Source organism: Lynx canadensis, chromosome B1 (assembly GCF_007474595.2).
Source record: "Lynx canadensis isolate LIC74 chromosome B1, mLynCan4.pri.v2, whole genome shotgun sequence".
Taxonomy (NCBI): domain Eukaryota; kingdom Metazoa; phylum Chordata; class Mammalia; order Carnivora; family Felidae; genus Lynx; species Lynx canadensis.
In genome coordinates, this window is record NC_044306.2 from 31,824,160 (window position 1) to 31,842,841 (window position 18,682).

General features: G+C 44.2%; 1 protein-coding gene across 1 annotated transcript in view; it reads left to right on the forward strand.

Moving 5' to 3' along the window:
- Positions 1 to 18,682, forward strand: part of EBF2 (EBF transcription factor 2) — a 64,579-nt gene that overhangs the window by 13,312 nt on the left and 32,585 nt on the right. Inside the window, exons 5-7 of the mRNA XM_030314455.2 lie at positions 8,894 to 9,011; positions 10,524 to 10,654; positions 11,543 to 11,669. Coding sequence (XP_030170315.1) covers positions 8,894 to 9,011; positions 10,524 to 10,654; positions 11,543 to 11,669 — 376 coding nt within the window. The remainder of the gene's footprint in view (positions 1 to 8,893; positions 9,012 to 10,523; positions 10,655 to 11,542; positions 11,670 to 18,682) is intronic.

An 18,682-nucleotide genomic window follows, 5' to 3' on the forward strand; every position in this document is an offset into this window, starting at 1 on the left:
TACTGCCCAGGAACAACCGGGAAATTAATGTGGATGACAGAGACACCCAGTCCCCACAGCTGGGCGTCAGCCCTCAGTCTGTGTGACTAAACAACGCATGAGCGAAGGGCAGGGCTGCTCATGTCTTGGAACAGGGCCAGGATCCATCCAACAAACCCTTACGATTTCTTAACCCCCCAGTTCTTATATAAAACGTTTTAATGGCACCACCATCTATTTTCCTTAAATAAAAAATGTTGAATGTTTCTCTCACACCCATTGAAGAGGGAAACGAGAGTTTAAATGAACTCCAAATGGTAAAAATTTAATACAGCTCCAGCTGCCTGCAGGTTTCTTCAGTTCAAATCTTTCAAATCGAGAGCTCCCCCAGCTGCTCTGTGATCTCATGCACCCTTGGAAGGTTGCTGGGCTACTGAGTAGCAGGTTTAAAGCTCATAATGAAAATCACTTGACTTATGGCCTCTCTAATCAACAGGTGAGTCCATGATCTGGTGGTAAAATAAACCAGAGAGTCCAGGAAAGAATAATTATCTATCTGGAGTCAGAAAAAAAAAAAACAACCCTCCGAGGGGCTGAGGATATTTCCCTCAGTCTAGTGCTTTAAGCTCAGGGAAGGCTTTCTGTGGGTCACTTCAAGCTTTTCTCTGCTTGGCAGGATACCCTGCTGCCCCCCCCCCCCAACGCGTGACCTTTGGCATCTCAAATGGGGACAAGAATCAGGCGGATAAAAGATTTGACTCACCCCCATAGGGAATGTGTTTTGACTTCTTTGGGGGAGAAAAGGGAGAGTGGTAGCAAGTAGCTCTCTGGATAACTTTTGGGAAAAGGACACGTCAGATTTCAGGTAAGTGGAAACAAAGCTTAAATGCTCCAGCATTTTAGGAGACTCAAGCTTGGGCCCTAAACCCTACCTCTGAACGCATTCCAGAACAATCAGATGCAGAACTTCCTGGAAAAGCAAAGCTTTTTTAGTTTTGCAATAAGAGTGCGTAGATTTTTAGCTGCTTATGGGGACTGCATGCTCCTGGTTTTTGATGAGCGACAGGTGATTCATGAGGTCCCCGGTGGGCAGAGTTTGGTGGAAGAAAATGGCCCAACTGAATCGAGAACTGCATCAAATATGTTAAGGCTCCCTTGTGGCTCTCCAAATGTTTGCTAGTAAAATACAGCCCTTGACCAGAACCATCCCGCTCGGAGTACGTTTTGGACGGGGAAAGCAATGGGTTCGATGGAATAAAATGAGGTAGGGTGGATGCAGCAAGTGTCTTTGACCTTTGAGATGGGGCAAATGTAGTTGTAAAGCAGGCTCCCCAATGACACGAAAGGTGGGTTGGAAAAAAAATTGCCACTTGATTTTTGTACATATTTAATTCTTAAAAAAAAAACAACCCAAAAAACAGGCTCTAAAAGACAGCCATCCTAAGCCAAATTTGCAAAATATGCCAGCAGAAACTGTCTTTGGCATACTACTGCACTTATGCCCATTAGATTTTTGTTTTGTTTTGTTTTAAGTTCCAGAATGATGATTTCAGTAACCTCAAGTCATGTAACCAAACTTTTTCAGCTCTTCAAGGCCTATCTCAAGTTTCACGTCCTTGATGAAAATGGTGGTTACTGCCTTCGGGTTAACTTTTCTCACCTTTGGACTCCTAGGGTATCCAACGGCCACCCAATTTGGTCTTCAATTATGCATTACTATATAGTCATCTTTTCTGATTATGTGTAGTGTTTGTTATGCTTCATCAACTACCTGGTAAGCTCCTTGGAGCCGTGACAATGTTTTCTGTAAGTCTCCATTGCGTGTAGCCGTGGAGTGTCACTGGGAATGTCACTGGGAGTGTCAAAAAATACCATTGACTGCTTGAAACATAGGGCTGTCTTCTTACTTCAGCAAGTGTCTTCTCAGGAGTTATGTCATTAATGCCATGGTCCCCCCTCCTTTCATGCAAGCAGTCCCACAATGCCCCACATCTGTCTCAACAGCACTCAACTTTGTGTTCTCTCCTTCGGCACTTGATCCTTAACTGAACAGAAAATTTAGCCTTAGGGAATACAAAACAGCAGCGATTGCTAAGAATTCTGGGAATTCCTTTAAAAAAAAAAAAAAAGATGACAAAATCCATACTTGTGGGGTAGGTGTTTAAAGGTAATTTTGGAGACCCTGGAGTCCAGTAACAAAGAAGAATCTGGTCTTTAAATCTGGTTTGAAAATACGACGTGTGCCAAGAGTAAAGTGGTGGGGAGAAACAATTTTCAGTAGCCAATTGTTTGTTGTCAGCCTGGGTTGAATTAACGGAGGCTTAGACAAAACTGTTTCATCAGAGTCCCCTTGTCGAATGCGAGAATTAGCCAGGGTATAAAAACACCAGTGGAGTATTTTTTTTCTCGTGCTGTGGACTCCAGACTTGGTTGCCTACCACAACCAGAAGTCTGTCTTGATTTTCTCTGTCCCTTTAATGGTCTCTATGTCTCTTTCCTCCTACCACAGGTGGAAAATAAAATCCCACATAATAGTTACGCTTTGGGAAAGCTGAAATAACATATATAGCAACTGAACAGTTATAAGGGAAAAGCACATCATGAATTTAATTCCATTTCCAGATGTAAAATGTCATAAAGAATTTTTTTCCATACTTGGCAAAATAACAGGAATTTTCGAGGCCATTTTATGTAGCTTGGTGGACGCGTGTTTGTGAGTAGGTATACGAGAGCCTTCCACCTTGAGTGTGCTATAAATGCTACGTAGTGTAGCTTTACTGAGATTAAACTACGAAAGGCCCCACGTTCAGCTAGAAGGTGCATGACCCTCACTGAAATGGAGGGGAAACGTGTCTGACTGATGGTGGAATCTGGTGTGTTTTCAAAGCAGGAGCTCTGATCCATATGGGGAGGTTTCTAACCAGTGTAATTATTCTCTCATGACGACAGACACTAGGATTCTCGTCTGTTTCAAAAAGCAGATCGTGTAGTCATTCCACCCATTTTTCATTTTGACTTCTCTTTTTCCTTCACCCTCCTGTGTGAGGCTTAGGGCCTTTGTAGGAACACCTGGGTGGGAGCTGAGAAAGGCTGGCTGGGGGTAGAATCCAAGCTGGTCGTTCCTCTGACTTAAGCAATTCAACGAAGCCATACAGTTAGAGCTTTGAGAAGGAGAGATGTTAAAAAGAAAACCAAAAGCGTGATGTTCCAAAAAGCCAAAGACGTCTCAGAGTGAGACATAAAAAATACCTCAAGGGTGGGGATAAGTCAGGTTGGTAAAGGTTCCCAGGCTGCATGCTATCATTCTGATACCAAAGGGACAGTTCCTTTCGTGGCAAATTGGTTGTACGGGTGAATGGATGTGCCCATCTAAAGGGTAACTCCCGCCGTGGCCTTGTATAGGCAGGAGAGACCTCTTTACGGCTCAGCTCCTGCTTTGTATAAATTATTAGAACGAGGGACATGGGAGTACTTTTAGATAATGAGAAGAAAAATATAATTTGAGGAAGCCAATCAGTTTTCTTGGGTACTTTTAGCAGATTGCTAACACAGTTGTAAATTTTGTTCTTACAACTTTCTCGTACTTTTCAAGGGGAGATACAGACTTTTTATTCATGTAGCGAAAACTGCCATTGAATTGGCTGATTCTGAACGGAACGCACACGGCCACTCTCCAGTTGGTCTGTGCATATTGATTTGGCTTCACCAAAACTTAGAGATCACGCGGCGCAAAATAGGGAGTTGCGAGAAGTGCAAAGCTACTGTCACTTAAAAAATGCAAGCAATTTTGGGGCGCCTGGGTGCTCAGTCAGTTTAGCGTCCGACTTTGGCTCAGGTCATGATCTTGCGGTCTGTGGGTTTGAGCCCGCATTGGGCTCTGTGCTGACAGCTCAGAGCCTGGAGCCTGCTTCGGATTCTGTGTCTCCTTCTCTCTCTGCCCCTCCCCTGCTTGCGTTCTATCTCTCTCTCTCTCTCCCTCAAAAATAAACATTAAAAAAAATTTTTTTTAAATGCAAACAGTTTCAACGGATCCCTACTTCTCTTTCTTGGAAACTTGTCTTACAAGTGCCATGTCATAAATAATATTTGCATGAATATGATAGTTTTTGCTTTTGGGTTGAACTGAAATGTTTCAGTTGGGGAGAGCTATAATTTACAGTAGCGTGGGTTTCAGATCTGCAGGCTTTCCTTTGAGAGCTTTGAGCTAAAATACAGATACACCAGATATGAGAAACAAATGAAAGCTGTCATGGTGTCAGCAGCTAAGACCGGGGGTCCATCCCACACAAATTATGGACATCTGTATTCCTAATTGGCATTCTTTCGGGCTGTGCCAGCAGAACGGGAGTTCCAAGAGAGCCTGACAGCTTCAGAAAAGACAAGGTATCAGGTTTAGGTGGTCGGAGGCACTGATGAGACATCGAAGCTCTTTTGTAGGCCGTATTCTCCATAGGTTTGCCATAATACTCGTGGTTTTCAGTTTCGGCAACCTCCGAATGGTATTCCTTTGTCAATCCGAAGTTTGCTACTTCTAAAACAGATCAGCTTATGAGCTTGAGATAGCAAGTAGTGTTGATGGTTATATGATCAGAAGATCGTTGGCAGAGATGCATACAAATAGTTAACAAGGTAATGGTAAGAAATGTTGACCTTGATTTGTTTAGCTAAGATGTAAAGATTTTTGAAGGTCAAAGGTGTCCTTGTGTAGTGTTTTGGAGTCTAACTGTGTCTGACCCTCTAACATTAAGCTGCTGTGGCCTGCAGTTTTGAAGAGTGAAGCTAACCAGGGGAAAAGAGAGAAGGGGGAGAGAACAGGAAATGGAGTGAGGTGTTTCAGGAAGTTGTCAGGGGTTGACTGATTGATTCCAGATGGAAAAGGTCAGCCTTCGTGACCCAGGAAATACTCACTAGGGGAAAGAAGTTGGCTTGTGGAAGGGGAAGGCCTGGGAGTGGGGCGATGCTGGAATGCACATTCTACTTCCTTTAGTCCCCGAACATTCAGAAACTTTAACTTGTCTGAATAGAATAATATCGGTGTTGTCATCGTTCACCAGAAAACAGGGAAGGAAGTTAAATTCGAAGCTTTCAGTGTACCAAGTGCGTCTTCGCCTCCACGATGCGGTTCGTTTGCTTCCAGGAGTAGAGGGAATGCGCGTAAAAGTCAATATCGGCGTGTGCCTCCATGTACGAGAGCAACAAACAAACATGTCTGGTTTCACGCGGTGGAGTTTGAACGTTAAGTCCTCGACATTTTGCCAAGTCCGTTTCACTGACAGGCTCTCCTAGATACCTCACAGTCTAAGATAGGTTGGAGTATTAAAAATGGGAACTTGCCTCGTATCTATATATATACACACCCACACGCACATACATTTGGACATAATTTAAAATCTTGTAATAAATTTTGCAGACACTGAAATAATTCAGGTTAATTCCCTTGCTGTCACGAGAGGCCAGCGCTAGCCAGCAAGAGATTAAAATTTATTTCCATTGTTAATAGAAAATAATGAAGTGCATCTGAACCATCAGGGTATGTCATTCGGGAAATGTTCACTTTGGAACTGAATCTCACTCCACCCAAATGCACAATGATGAAATCAGCTGGCTCGAGAAAGCCCCACATTTTGTGGCAGGGATGCACGAGGAGCGTTACAGTACAGTATGACAAGGAGCTTGTGGAATGAATGAACGTGGTCTCAGAGAGAATGCTCTTTCTGGCCACATAATCCTCAGACAGGCTAGGGTTCCCCTCACTGTGCCTAGGACGGCTCATTGGCAATTAAAGCCAGAAGCACCCTTGCGTTTTCAGGTTTTCCCACAGGTGGCAGGCATGTCCTTGAAAATCCATTCGCACACACAAGTTACAAGGGTGGTCCGCTTCCTCTTTTTTTCCTCTGCCTTCTCCTATTGTTTTCAGAGGGCGAGCGTATACAGAGGTGAGTGCTTTCAACCTTCGTGTTCATCCTAACCCCGCGCTAGGAGACTTAGTTTCTCTCTTCCTTTGACTATGATGCCATCTGATGCTTGTCCCGATAAGAACTTGTGCCTCTGCGCATGTGTGAGAGAGTGATGGATGTCTACATCTTACAGTGGCCACCGTACGATAGGAACTTTCGGGAAGGACTTTCCCCAGACTCCTAACGTGTTAACTTGGGCACAGTTAAAAACAGACCCGGAGCTAGACAAGGCTGCATCCCTGATTTGTGAGCTAATAGACGATAATTTTCTGAGTGACAACTAAGGTTCCTTTAAGTTCATTTTGATGTCACAGAGAGGCAGGGACACCGTACCTGTGGTGCACTCCCAAGTCAGGAGCTGAAGTGTGGGAAGGACACGTAGCTGACTAGGAAGACGTTCTGTTGTCTTTCAATCTCCAGAACCTGGCGTAATACCCAACACGTAGCAGGAGCTCATTGTAAGCTTTTGGGATGAATGACTGAAGCCCACTTATGTCCCTGGAAAATTCCTATATGCCACTGTCATGCCCACAGCACCAGGCTAGGTGAAATATTTTGTGGACTTCTGTTTATGGGGGTTTTCTTGAACCCTATTACATTAAAATATATATTAAAAATTTTTAAAGATACCATCTAAAACTCCATTTAAGGTAAAAAAAAAAATTCAGAAGGGTTTTCTTGGGTGGGGGTTAGGCAGTGGATAGGACTGACTGAGAAGGAACACAAGATAGCTTTCTGGGGAGATGGAAATGTTCACTGTCCTGATATGGTGTGAATTACCTGAATGTATCTCTTTGTCAAAGCTGTGCAGCAAAGATTTGTACATTTCAATGTATGTAAACTTCAACTTAGAGAAAGGATTTATTACGCTATTCTGTTTATTTTGTTTGCTGGAAAGTATTCGTAGTGGAAAATTTTAAGTGCCGTCTAATGAATCTTATTTCATATTAGAGATAAGGCAGGGTCAAGGTTTCCTCCCGCCCTTCATTTAATAAGGAAGGAAGGGGTGTGCAGAAAAATTACCAGTAGAATATCAGCAAATTTAATTTGGGAGTAGACAGAAGAGTCATTTTTAAATACGGCTCCTCATTATGTACCTATTCAATGTCTTTCCTCCAGAGGTCTATACATATGCATGAATATGTATATAACACGTTACTTTCTCAAAAAAATTGCATGCATAACTGATAAAAAGATTCATGTCTAGCATGGCCCGTCTTCCTGGGTCAAGTAGGTGGTGGGTGCACTCAAATCCACCCACCTCTGCTATGCTTTCCCAACTGCTCTGGCCTTGACTGATCTCTGTCTTGAATGTCCCCTGCACCCCTGATCTAAGGCACACACATAGAACTCAATTGGATTTCATTTTGCATGCTGTTGGTTTGATGTGTTAGCCATATCTCTCTGGCCTGAGAGTGAGCTTTTTAAGGGTAGGGACCCTGCCTCGTAAATTTGGTACCCAGCCTGTGTGCCTGCCTTTCCAGAGGCTCCCCGGAGCTTACGCTGTGGGAGGGGCTCACTGAGTAATGTCACCTGTCCTATTGACAGGTCAAACAAGGCAGAGGTGAGGCAATTAGGGTCGGACGTCATCCCGATTTGGCATGTGCCAGGCCCTGCCCCAAACGCTTTACGTGAAATATCTCACCTTATCCTTCCTCTGTTTATTCAGCCCTTGAGACAGGCATTATTGTGTATGTTCTACAGATGAGGAAAAAAAGAGATTAGACAAGGTGAAGTAATTCGTCCCAGGTTACAAGGTTGGGGAAGAGCAGGTGTGGCGTTTCAGTTCTGTCTCATTCCCAGTCCATGCCCTTCCACTACTCCACACCCATCCCTTCCCTTTCCTCTGCTTAGATTTACCGACTGTCCTACATTTTCAACACTGACTTCCAGCTTCTTCATCCACTCACCAAAAGATCAGAGCATCTCTGCCGCAGCTCTCGAGTGGGCGGGGCCACCGCAGACCACTCCCCGGGCAGCGTCCTGGTGCCCAGCATTGCTTTAGCACACGCTAGAAGTGGGAGAACCCATTTCCAAGCTGGGAGAAATGACCTCCCCACTGGTGTCGAGATCTTCACTTCCTGAGCACACACAATCGGCTCCTTGGTGTGACTACAGATGTAGGGTCAGCTGGGAACGATTGTCCAAGTCCTGTGGTAGAGGACAAGGTTCTTATTTATCTTTTCGAAAAAAGTTTATTATTTACTTTGAGAGAGAGAGAGAGTGAGAGCAGGTGAGGGACAGAGTGAGAGAGAGAGAGATCGAGAGACCGAGAGTCTCAAGTAGCCTCCACGCTGGCAGTCCATGCCTTAAGGGGGGTTCGAACCCATGAGCCATGAGATCAAGACCTGAGCTGAAAGCAGGAGTCAGATGCTCAACCTCCTGGGCCACCCAGGCACTCCTGAGAATGAGGTGGTTTTTTTTTTTTTTTTTTTTTTTTTTAAATTTTTTTTTCAATGTTTATTTATTTTTGGGACAGAGAGAGACAGAGCATGAATGGGGGAGGGGCAGAGTGAGAGGGAGACACAGAATCGGAAACAGGCTCCAGGCTCCGAGCCATCAGCCCAGAGCCCGACGCGGGGCTCGAACTCACGGACCGCGAGATCGTGACCTGGCTGAAGTTGGACGCTTAACCGACTGCGCCACCCAGGCGCCCCGAGAATGAGGTTTTTAGAACCAGCAGGCGGATGGCCAGTTTCCCCACTTCATCACCTGGGCGTGGTTTGTGTGCAAATACGTAACAACACGTGAGCGAAGGGTGGCCTCTTTCTCCAGAAGGCTCTGCCATAATTATGAGGGGATGGCCTGCTGAGATGCTGAGGGCATGGCCCCGGCCCAAGATTCTGTTCCGTCTCTCATTAGCCATGGGGAAGTCTGGCAGATCAGTATGCTACGGCCTCTACTACTTTATGGACAACTAACTCCACCCCCACCCCACTTTCACCTGAAATACGCAGGTCGTGTTGTCAACAACGGTGAATGTGGATGGACACGTGCTGGCTGTTTCTGACAACATGTTTGTTCATAACAACTCCAAGCATGGACGGCGAGCGAGAAGGCTGGACCCGTCAGAAGGTAGGGCTGCCCGCTGTCTGAGCTGAGAACAGCACACAGGTCGAGATGTCTGCAATTGTCCTGGCTTGAATTTTCCATTTATGTCTAAGCCGGAGTGGGGAAAGCACACAAGATCATGTGGGTTTTAAGTGAAGTTGTAAACACGATGCCTGCCTATTCTGCTGCAACGCCACACACGTCCCAGCCCACACTCAGGCCCCCATGCCTCACCGTCTCCTCCATCCAGTTCTGTGTTTTTCTTTTTTGCTAGACGGGCATTTCAGGCAAACGTGGGCCTATGACATCTTGGTTAAACAGGAACGTTACCTTGCCAGACATGTATGAATAAGTGTCAGATGTACCCTTAAACAGATTGTGGGCAAAACAAAACAATGTGCAGAATGAAATTGACACTAATTGATTTTTGTTTGCTTGGACAAGAAGAAATCATGATCTGCTCTGGGTAGTTTTCCATGTGCATTAGAGTCGTCAGAAATAGTGGTGACTGTTCAACTTCAAGTTGTCCAAAAAATTAAAGCATATCAAGGAAGATAACTGACAAATACCTAAGTAAATTCCATCTTTCACACTCCCCAACTCGCCGGGGTTGGGTAAGGCTTTGTTATAGGGGGTGAATGGCTAACCTAGGCTACTATTTTATTGTGATGTTTTGCTGTGTACTGCCCACCAGCCCCCCGCTCCAGCTTGGCCCTTAAAATGTGTCTTGTATCAATTTAAATAGGAATTAATGAACTGAAAGAAAATGATTGAATCAGTAAAGAATTTGGAGTGGTGTTAATTCTCCCACAGTGGGCATTGAAAGGGGAGAAGAAAATCCCAGGGTTCAGAACTAGGAACCCATCCAGTTTCTTTTGACTGATTGGATGTGATTGACTGGCTGTTCAAAGGGGGCTCATGTTTTTGGAGTCCTGCCAAAGTTCTCCTCCACCTTTGACCCTGTCAACTTTGGAAATGGAGTGATGGATTGACTTTAGTTATGGCCTGAAAACCATATTGGGTTCCTGTTGGGATGTAAAGTCCAGAGGCCTTGAACATATGGAAGAAGGGGGGGGGGGTGGAATCCTTCCTACAAAGTTAGGAAACTGATTAGAAATTGTCTCTTAATAGAGCCGGAAAAAAACTCAACTATGATAGATTTTACTTTCTCCTCTCGCTAGCACATTAACAGGCCTTGTAAATCTTAACATCTTGGGGCAGAGGAGGTGGGGAGAGAAAAGGGATTTACACATTTCTAGTGTGATCAACTTATAAAAATATGGGGGAAAACAACAGGGTTTTAAAAACACCCTTTGCACAATTAGCTAAGTGTTCCACGTTTTCATATATAGTGGTCAACTCATTAGGCTTTAATGACCTGGTGAAAACCAGCAACCAATTAGGGAATGATGGCAAGTCAGCAAAGCTCAACTTGAACTTGAAATAACCAACAGCTTTCAAGAGCAGCCAATCCCCCAAACTCTAAATTTTAACCATCAAAGGACAGCCCTGACTTTTCCTTTCCTATCTTCCTAGCTACCCCCTGCATCAAAGCCATTAGCCCGAGCGAAGGCTGGACCACGGGAGGAGCCATGGTCATCATCATTGGAGACAACTTCTTTGATGGCCTCCAAGTGGTGTTTGGGACCATGCTTGTATGGAGTGAGGTAGGCAAAGGCAACTTGCTTCCCTGATTTTCTTTGGCCCAAAGATTGTTTTGATTTGGGTAAGTGTAATTCCTGGATCGTCAGCAAAAACGTGATTGCCTGTTGTTGAGTACTTGCTATGAGCGAGTCACCGAGAATTAAAAGACATGTAAACCACAGTTTATTGTAGGCACGAATCCCTTAAAAAGATAAATATTTGTTGCGCGTTGTTTACAATTGTGAAAAATTAGGAATAGCCTAAATATTGAATAATGGAATGGTTAAAATCCATTATTAAAAATTAGGTTTTGACAAAGTTCTAATGACACAGGAGAGGGGATCGTACTTACGCTATAATGGTAAGTGAAAAAAAATTCAGGATAACAAGATCTACGGATATAAAATCTAATTACACAACATGCATCCATAGAAAAACGCTAGAAACACACCAAAGATTAACAGTGGCTGTCTCTGGGTTATGCAATGCTAATATTTTACTTTATATTTTTCTATAATTTCCAAACTGTCCAAAGTAGGTATGTTCCACTGTCATAATGAGAAAACCAACGAGACATTACAAAAAGACGAGTACAGTGCTGGGTTGGATATGGAAAGTGGCAAATCACGATGTGAGAGAGTAGCAGTGTAGGAAGCAGGGAGGGAGTGAATACAGGGGGTGGTGGGACTTGAGCAGCACTGGTGGGGAAGCAAGGATCCAGACAGGTTACCTTGCAAGGAGATTCCAGAGTGGGAGAAACACGTGCGACACAGGGACGGGGCGTTTGGAGCGTTTGGAGCACTGTGAGTACAGCCAGTTTGCCCCGGGGGGTTGTTGAGGGAGATGCTCCTGTTCCCCATATCCTCGGTGATAACTTGTATAACAGGTATTTTATTTCCCTGCCTGTTCAGCTAATAACTCCTCATGCCATCCGAGTGCAGACTCCTCCCCGGCACATCCCTGGAGTAGTGGAAGTGACATTATCTTATAAATCCAAGCAGTTCTGCAAAGGAGCTCCTGGGAGGTTCATTTACACAGGTGGGTGAGAAAATGATCCAAGGGAGACTGGCTCCTGGTTCACGTTTGCTCTAGCTCCCAGTGTCTCCAATTTATAATGATTTTACCTTTTCTAGGCCTTTCTACTAGTGTGGGAAGAGTGGACTGGGTGATAGGTATTGACTGGGGAAATGCAGACTTGATTCTAAAGTTTATTTTATGCAAGCAGTTTCTCAACAGTCTGAGAGATGATCACGGGAGTTCATTTCATGAGTATATATCCTCATAGATTTAACTCAGCTGGAACCACCTAGAATGGAATTTTGTCTAAGCAATCAGATAAAAAAAAAAAAATAGACCAAGTTGCTGGCTGTGACTAAATTTTCTTGAAAAAGATTCATAAAAATTACCCAATGATACTACAGACTGATTCAAAGTATTTTAAAATTTTATGGAAGTGGAAATTATTATTTCGGTATCTGTTGAATATCTACTTTGTATCTACTTTTTCTACATGGAAGGTGCAATGACTTATAAGGCATGCTTCCTATTTGGAAATGTAGAAACTTTTGGAGGAGGGATGGTATATTGCACAGAACAGCCGAGGAATTTGAATATTCAAAGTGTTTAGTGTTTCCGATGAATGGAATATGAGTTTGGTGTGGCCTAGAGTAGGAGGAAGGGTTTTCAAGGAGGAGATGGAAATCAAAGACTGTCTTTTTAATGTTTATTTATTTAGTTTTGAGAGACAGAAAGCGCAAGTGGGGTAGGGACAGAGAGAGAGACACACAGAATCTGAAGCAGGCTCCAGGCTCTGACACGGGGCTCGAACCCGCGAACTGTGCGATCATGACGTGAGATCACAAACCGGGAGATCAAGCCAATGTCGGACGCTTAACTGACTGAGCCACCCAGGTACCCCAAAGACTATTTTTAAGGGTGGGGAGGATTTGAATAGGCAAAGAGAAGAAGGAAGAATGTTCCAGCTATGGGAATCTCACATACTAAGGCCCAGCGGGTGAGGTGAGCAGGTGTCTGGAGAAGAGAGGGCCGGTTTACAGCTGTGGCAATGCACTCAGGTAGAACTTAGACCAGAACTTAGCCCACATGAGCCACGCAGGGGAGGGAAGGAAAACATAAAACAGTTTGAGAGCCCTGTAGGGTACCTAGAGTGGTCAAAGTCAGAGACAGAACATCAAATGGTGGTTATCGGGTGTCGGGGGAGGGAGAATGGGAGTTGATGTTTAATGGGTACAGAGTTTCAGTTCTGTGAGATGAAAAGAATGCTGGAGATGGGTCGCACAACAGTGTGAGTGTACTTCACACGCCTGAACTGTACCCTCAGAAATGGTTTAAGATGGTACACTTTGTCATGCATGTTTTACCACAATTTTTTAAAAAATTAAAAAAAAAAAAAGCGCCTCGTATGGGAGTTAGGGCTTGATTTGTAAGACAACGTTAAATGTTCCCAGGCAAGGGAGAGTAACTCAAAGGGGTTATCATAAGAAAAACAAATGCTATTGATATAAAGACTGAGTCAATCAGGGGAATGACTGAAGGCAGGAAGATCAACCAGCACATTGTACTTTGAAGGAGAAAATAAGGGGTGTAGAGAAAGAATCATATGAACCTAAAAAATATATCAGGCACATTACGAAATTCTGATTGTATTTTATAGCGTCCTCGTCTCTCGTTTGGATCTAGCCTCCTATTCTCGTTTATGTGTAAGTGTCTGGTTAGATATCAATGAGGAGTAGATGGAGAGTAATTTTTAGGTTTATTTATTTAAAATTCCACCTTTGAATTTTCTCTCTCAGGGTTAGCGTGTGTGTGTGTGTATGTGTGTGTGTGTGTCTACGGAAGAGTCTATTGCAGGAACAGTAAGCTATTTGCTGCTCTCGCCCCCAGAGGGACACAGTTTACTCATTCATTTAAATGAGTGTTTCTTACATGCCTACTGCCATGGCCTGGCACATGTCTAGGCTCTCCGATGTAGAAATGGGCAAGAGAAAATCCCTCATCTTAATAAAACTGACTTCTAGAGGGGAAGACAGACAACACGGAAAACAGGTAATATAATTTCAACAGTAATAAGTAAGGGATAGAGAATGAGGGAGGGCTTGGGGTGAGGTGGTCAGCGAGTGATGCTGTGAGGAAGGGACGTTGCGTGAAGACCTGTATCACAGGTGTGCAAAGCTGTCCCCCTGCCTCCGTATCTTTCTCACTTTCTCTCGTCTCCATTCACACTGCCTTCCCTCTGCGCCTGGAACTCTTCAGGCCTGTGTTTCTGTTTGGCTCTTCAGTGTTCTCTAGCACAGTGTCTGACTCTCAGTGAATTGGGGGCGAGCGTCCCAAGCAGAGAACGGGTTATAGACTGAGAGGTCGGAATAAGCCTGGCATCATCAGGGAAAAGCATGAATGCCTGTGGCTGGAGTAGCACTGGGGGGGAGGAGGACAATGGGAGACGAGGTTGGAAGGGCACATAGAGCAAGGGGTTTGAATGGGAAGACACAGAGGATGTTGAACAGGGAAGCAGTGGGCATCCAGACAGGATTGAAGGCCACGGGGCTGGATGAGAGGGCCACAGAAGGGAGTGTAGCTACAGGATGGAGAAGTCTCAAGATGGCGCCCCAGGAGCACCAACATGTAGGGCTCGGGGTGATAGGAGGAGCCTGTGAAGGTGACTGAGAAGGAGTGGTTGGTAGGGTTGGAGGACAGCAGAAATGTGGGCTGTCCCCAGAGTTAGGTGAGGAACGGGTCTCACTTTGGGGGCACTTGCCACATTTAGGACTCTGGCATCTCTGTTTTTTTCTAGTATACTCACTGTATATGGGTGACCATCGGCCTGTGAGGGGACAGGTAGGACTAATAGCAATCCCACTGCAGCCAATCCTCAGCTCTCTTGTGAAGTAATGAAAGACATCAATCCTCAGGGAGGCTGTGGACGTGTGGAACCAGGGCTTGTGTGCTTGTACACGCATATGTGTGTGTACATGTGAAAACCGTCTCTGCAGCAGAAGTCCTCACCCTTTGCTGCACTTTAAGTCACTGACACCTGGGCCCCAGACCAAGTATCTCTGAATCTCTGAGGGCAGGACCCACCCAGGTATCCATGCACTTCATATATTCACTGAACAAACATCAGCTCTAAATTATGCTCAAGGCACCAAATCAGTAATTTCAGTATGTCTCTAGCAGCTTACAGTTCTAGAAGGGGAGACGAACACATGGAGATTATGATAATTGGCTTAAGTCCCATAAGAGGTATAAATGCATGGAGCACTGAGCAGGGAGTGGCTGACTTTGGGGAATCAGTGAAGGCTTTCCAGGAGGTGACAACGGAGTGACATTTCTAAAGCACAGTAGGAACTTGCCAGACAGAATAGAAGAGGCCGTGATCCACAGCCTGTGGAAACAAAGTGTTTGGCAAAGAGGAGCCCACATAACCATGAAAATAATAGATATTATCTTACTTGTAAATTCCAAGAACGGTAGAGATGATGAGCCATTGAAAATCACGTGGTCAAGCTCCCTCTTTTGCTGATGGGAGAACTGAGAGCCAGGCAGAAGTGACTTGTTCCCAGTGGCCCCTTGAATTCAAGGTAGAGTCAGAATAAGGACTCAGGTCTCTGGCCATCCTGCCCGGCATCTTTTATTTAGCAATTCTTGTTAACCAACAGCTCGGCCTTCCTGATGTGCTGAGATTTTATTGACTTATTCACCAAGCAGATATTTAAAAAAAAATTTTTTTTGGTGTTTATTTATTTTTGAGAGAGAGAGAAAGACAGAGCACAAGTGGAGGAGGGGAAGAGAGAGAGGGAGACACAGAACCTGAAGTAGGCTGGGCTGACAGCTCAGAGCCTGATGCGGGACTCGAACGCGCAAACCACGAAATCATGACCTGAGCCAAAGTCAGATGCTTAACCAACTGAGCCCCCACAGGAAGCAAATATTGGTGGAGTGTGTTTGCTGTGCTTAGCACTGTGCCATGTGCTGGGGACACTGTAGATGAGTCAGACCAGCAGGATCCTTCCTTCATTATGGTGCAGTGATGTGAAGATAAGCCAGTGATGCTCTAAGCTTGGGCTGCTTGGATGCCTCTAAATAGTTATGAAGTCTTGTATACGTGACTTCACTTCGTAGCCTTCCCGTCTACAAAATGGGCTGCCTACCTTACAGAGCTGTGGTGAGGACTAAAAATATGGGGCATGGAAACAGTGGCGTGCTGGTAAAAGTTTCACAATTGGCTCTTCAGGGAAAAGCCAGGGGGAGGGAGCAGTAGGGTTTGTAGTATTTGCTGATTTCCATGGTGCAAATACTCTGACTGTGGGTGATTTCTAGCTACCAGTATGACATCAGCTGGCTCACAAAATTTCTGAAAATTTAACAGCTTGCTCTCACGAGCTGGTGGAAACCAGGTCTAGAACACCTCTGTATGTAAGCATTTGGGAGGGGGAGCGACTATATCTTATTATTCAAAAGTATTTATTACTGGGGCCCCTGGGTGGCTCAGTCGGTTAAGCGTCTGACTTCGGCTCAGGTCACGATCTCGCGGTCCGTGAGTTCGAGCCCCGCGTCGGGCTCTGTGCTGACTGCTCAGAGCCTGTAGCCTGTTTCAGATTCTGTGTCTCCCCTCTCTCTCTGACCCTCCCCCGTTCATGCTGTCTCTCTGTCTCAAAAATAAATAAACGTTACACAAAAAATTTAAAAAAAAGTATTTATTACTAATAATATTCCTATGCTTACTATCAGGGTTATTACCATGGAAACTTTTACTATCAGGGTTATTACCATGGAAACTTGAGCAAGTAATTACAAATGTGATGAATCCTAAAAAGGAGTTGCATAGGATGCTGGGGACATATGCTTGGGAAATTGAACCCTCTTAAACTGAGATAATGGGGAAAGCTGAGAACAGTCCAAACACAGGAAGCAGAAGGTGCAAAGGCCCTGGAGTAAGAAAGAAAATGGGATATATATGATGGCCACTATGAACAGGGAAGAAAGAATGAGTTGAAGAAAGGTTGGCCTCGAGCTGGAAAGGGAGGGTTGGGGCTGATCATTTGGTTCTACCCCGAGTGCCATGGGGAGCTATTGGAATATTTTAAAGCCGGGGAGTGCCATGATCAGATTTGCCTTTTAAAAGATCATTCTGGCTGAGTTGTTGAGAATGGCTTGGAAGCCAAGGTGGATTCAAGGAGGTCAGCTGGAGGCCGGTGTGGTGGCCCCGGCCAGAAATGATGGCAGCTTGGACCAGAGTACCAGTAGTGGGAACAGGCAGAAGGGGATGGAATCTAGGAGGTAGCGTTGGCATCACTTGATGATTGATTGGATGGGGTGAAGGTTGGGGAAGGGAGGGGAGGAGGCAGATCTCAGGTTTCAAGTTTGAAAAATTGGGTGGGTATAGTTTAGAAAGGGATTTTTAAAAAGGTATAAAGTGCTAAGGGAGTTCAGAGGAAGGCCAAAATACTTCCAGCTGGTGGAGAGGTGAGAAGATTTAATATTGTAAAGATGTCAATTAATGAATACATTTAACACAATGCCAATCAAAGTACTAACAAAATGTTTGGGGAAACTTTACAAGAGTTCACCTGGAAAAATAAAGGTGCTAAATAGAACCCCTCCTTTTGAAAAATGAGAAGGGCCATGCTCTTCCAGACTTAAAACCTATTGCGAGTTTCAGTAATTAGAAGAATATGGGGCTTTGTAGGAATACATAGAAATGTTATGCCACAGAAGAGAACATTTAAAAACAAACAGGTTTTGTACACATGAGTACTATGGATACATAAGGAGCCATCTCAGTCAATGTGGAAAAGATGGAATGTTTAACCAATGGGAATGGGCTCACTAGTTAAGCATTAAAAAAAAAAGTTAGATAACTAATTTTATATTATAAACTGAAATATTTGAATTAGATGTTTTGAATGAATAATGTACACAGTTCAGGGTGCCTGGGTGACTCAGTCGGTGACTTTTGATTTCAGTTCAGATCATGATTTCGTGGTCGTGAGATCGAGCCCCACATTGGGTTTCATGCTGACTGTGGAGCCTGCTTGAGATTCTCTCTCTCCCTCCCTCTTTCTCTCTCTCTCTCTCTCTCTCTCTCTCTCTCCCTCTCTCTCAAAGTAAACAAGTAAACATTAAACAAATGTACACATTTCAAAATATTATAATCTTAAGCCTTGCTAACCTTGACCCCAAGGAAACCATCAAGCATACATCTGTGATGACATAAAAAGAAAATTTTTGCATGTCAGGGTGATGGTCATTAAGTCAAAAGGAAAAGGACAGACTGAGAATATATTCATTGCATGTGACATATTACCCTATGTATAAAAAGATTCACTCATTTGTTCAGCAAAAGCTTACTTTAGGCCAACCACTAAATTTGTCAACCACTATGTTATGCCTTGTGGGTAAAGTGATGCATGTTAGATATCTCACAAACTAAGGAGAAAAGGAAAGATATGTAAATTAAAAGCTAGCAAGGAATATCAGGAGTTAATTCATGAAGGAATACAGTTTAGCAGCAAACGTATTTTTAAAAATCCCAATCTCATTAATAATCTAATATATGCAAATTAAGGCGACTATAGGATAACATTTGTTTTCCCTGTCAGGTTGGCAAAGAATTGTTTTTAAACAAATGAAAATACCCAAGCTGGCAAAATTAGAAGGAAGTGGGACTTCTAACACTCTACTGCAGGAGAGTAGATGGCTCTAAAGAGTACCTTGATGGCACTGGCTTTAAAAATGTATATACCCTTTGACCCAACAATTCTACTTTCTGTAATGTATACCTAGGAAATAACTCAGTTTGCCTGAAGGCTGTTCATTGGAACACTGTTTGTGGTAGTGAAGATTGAAAACATCCTTAGTGTCCATTAGGGGACTCGTTGAATAAATAATGAAGTCTCTTTACACTGAAACACATTTTAGATGTTAAAAGTAATGCTATGGGGGCGCCTGGGTGGCGCAGTCGGTTAAGCGTCCGACTTCAGCCCGGTCACGATCTCGCGGTCCGTGAGTTCGAGCCCCGCGTCGGGCTCTGA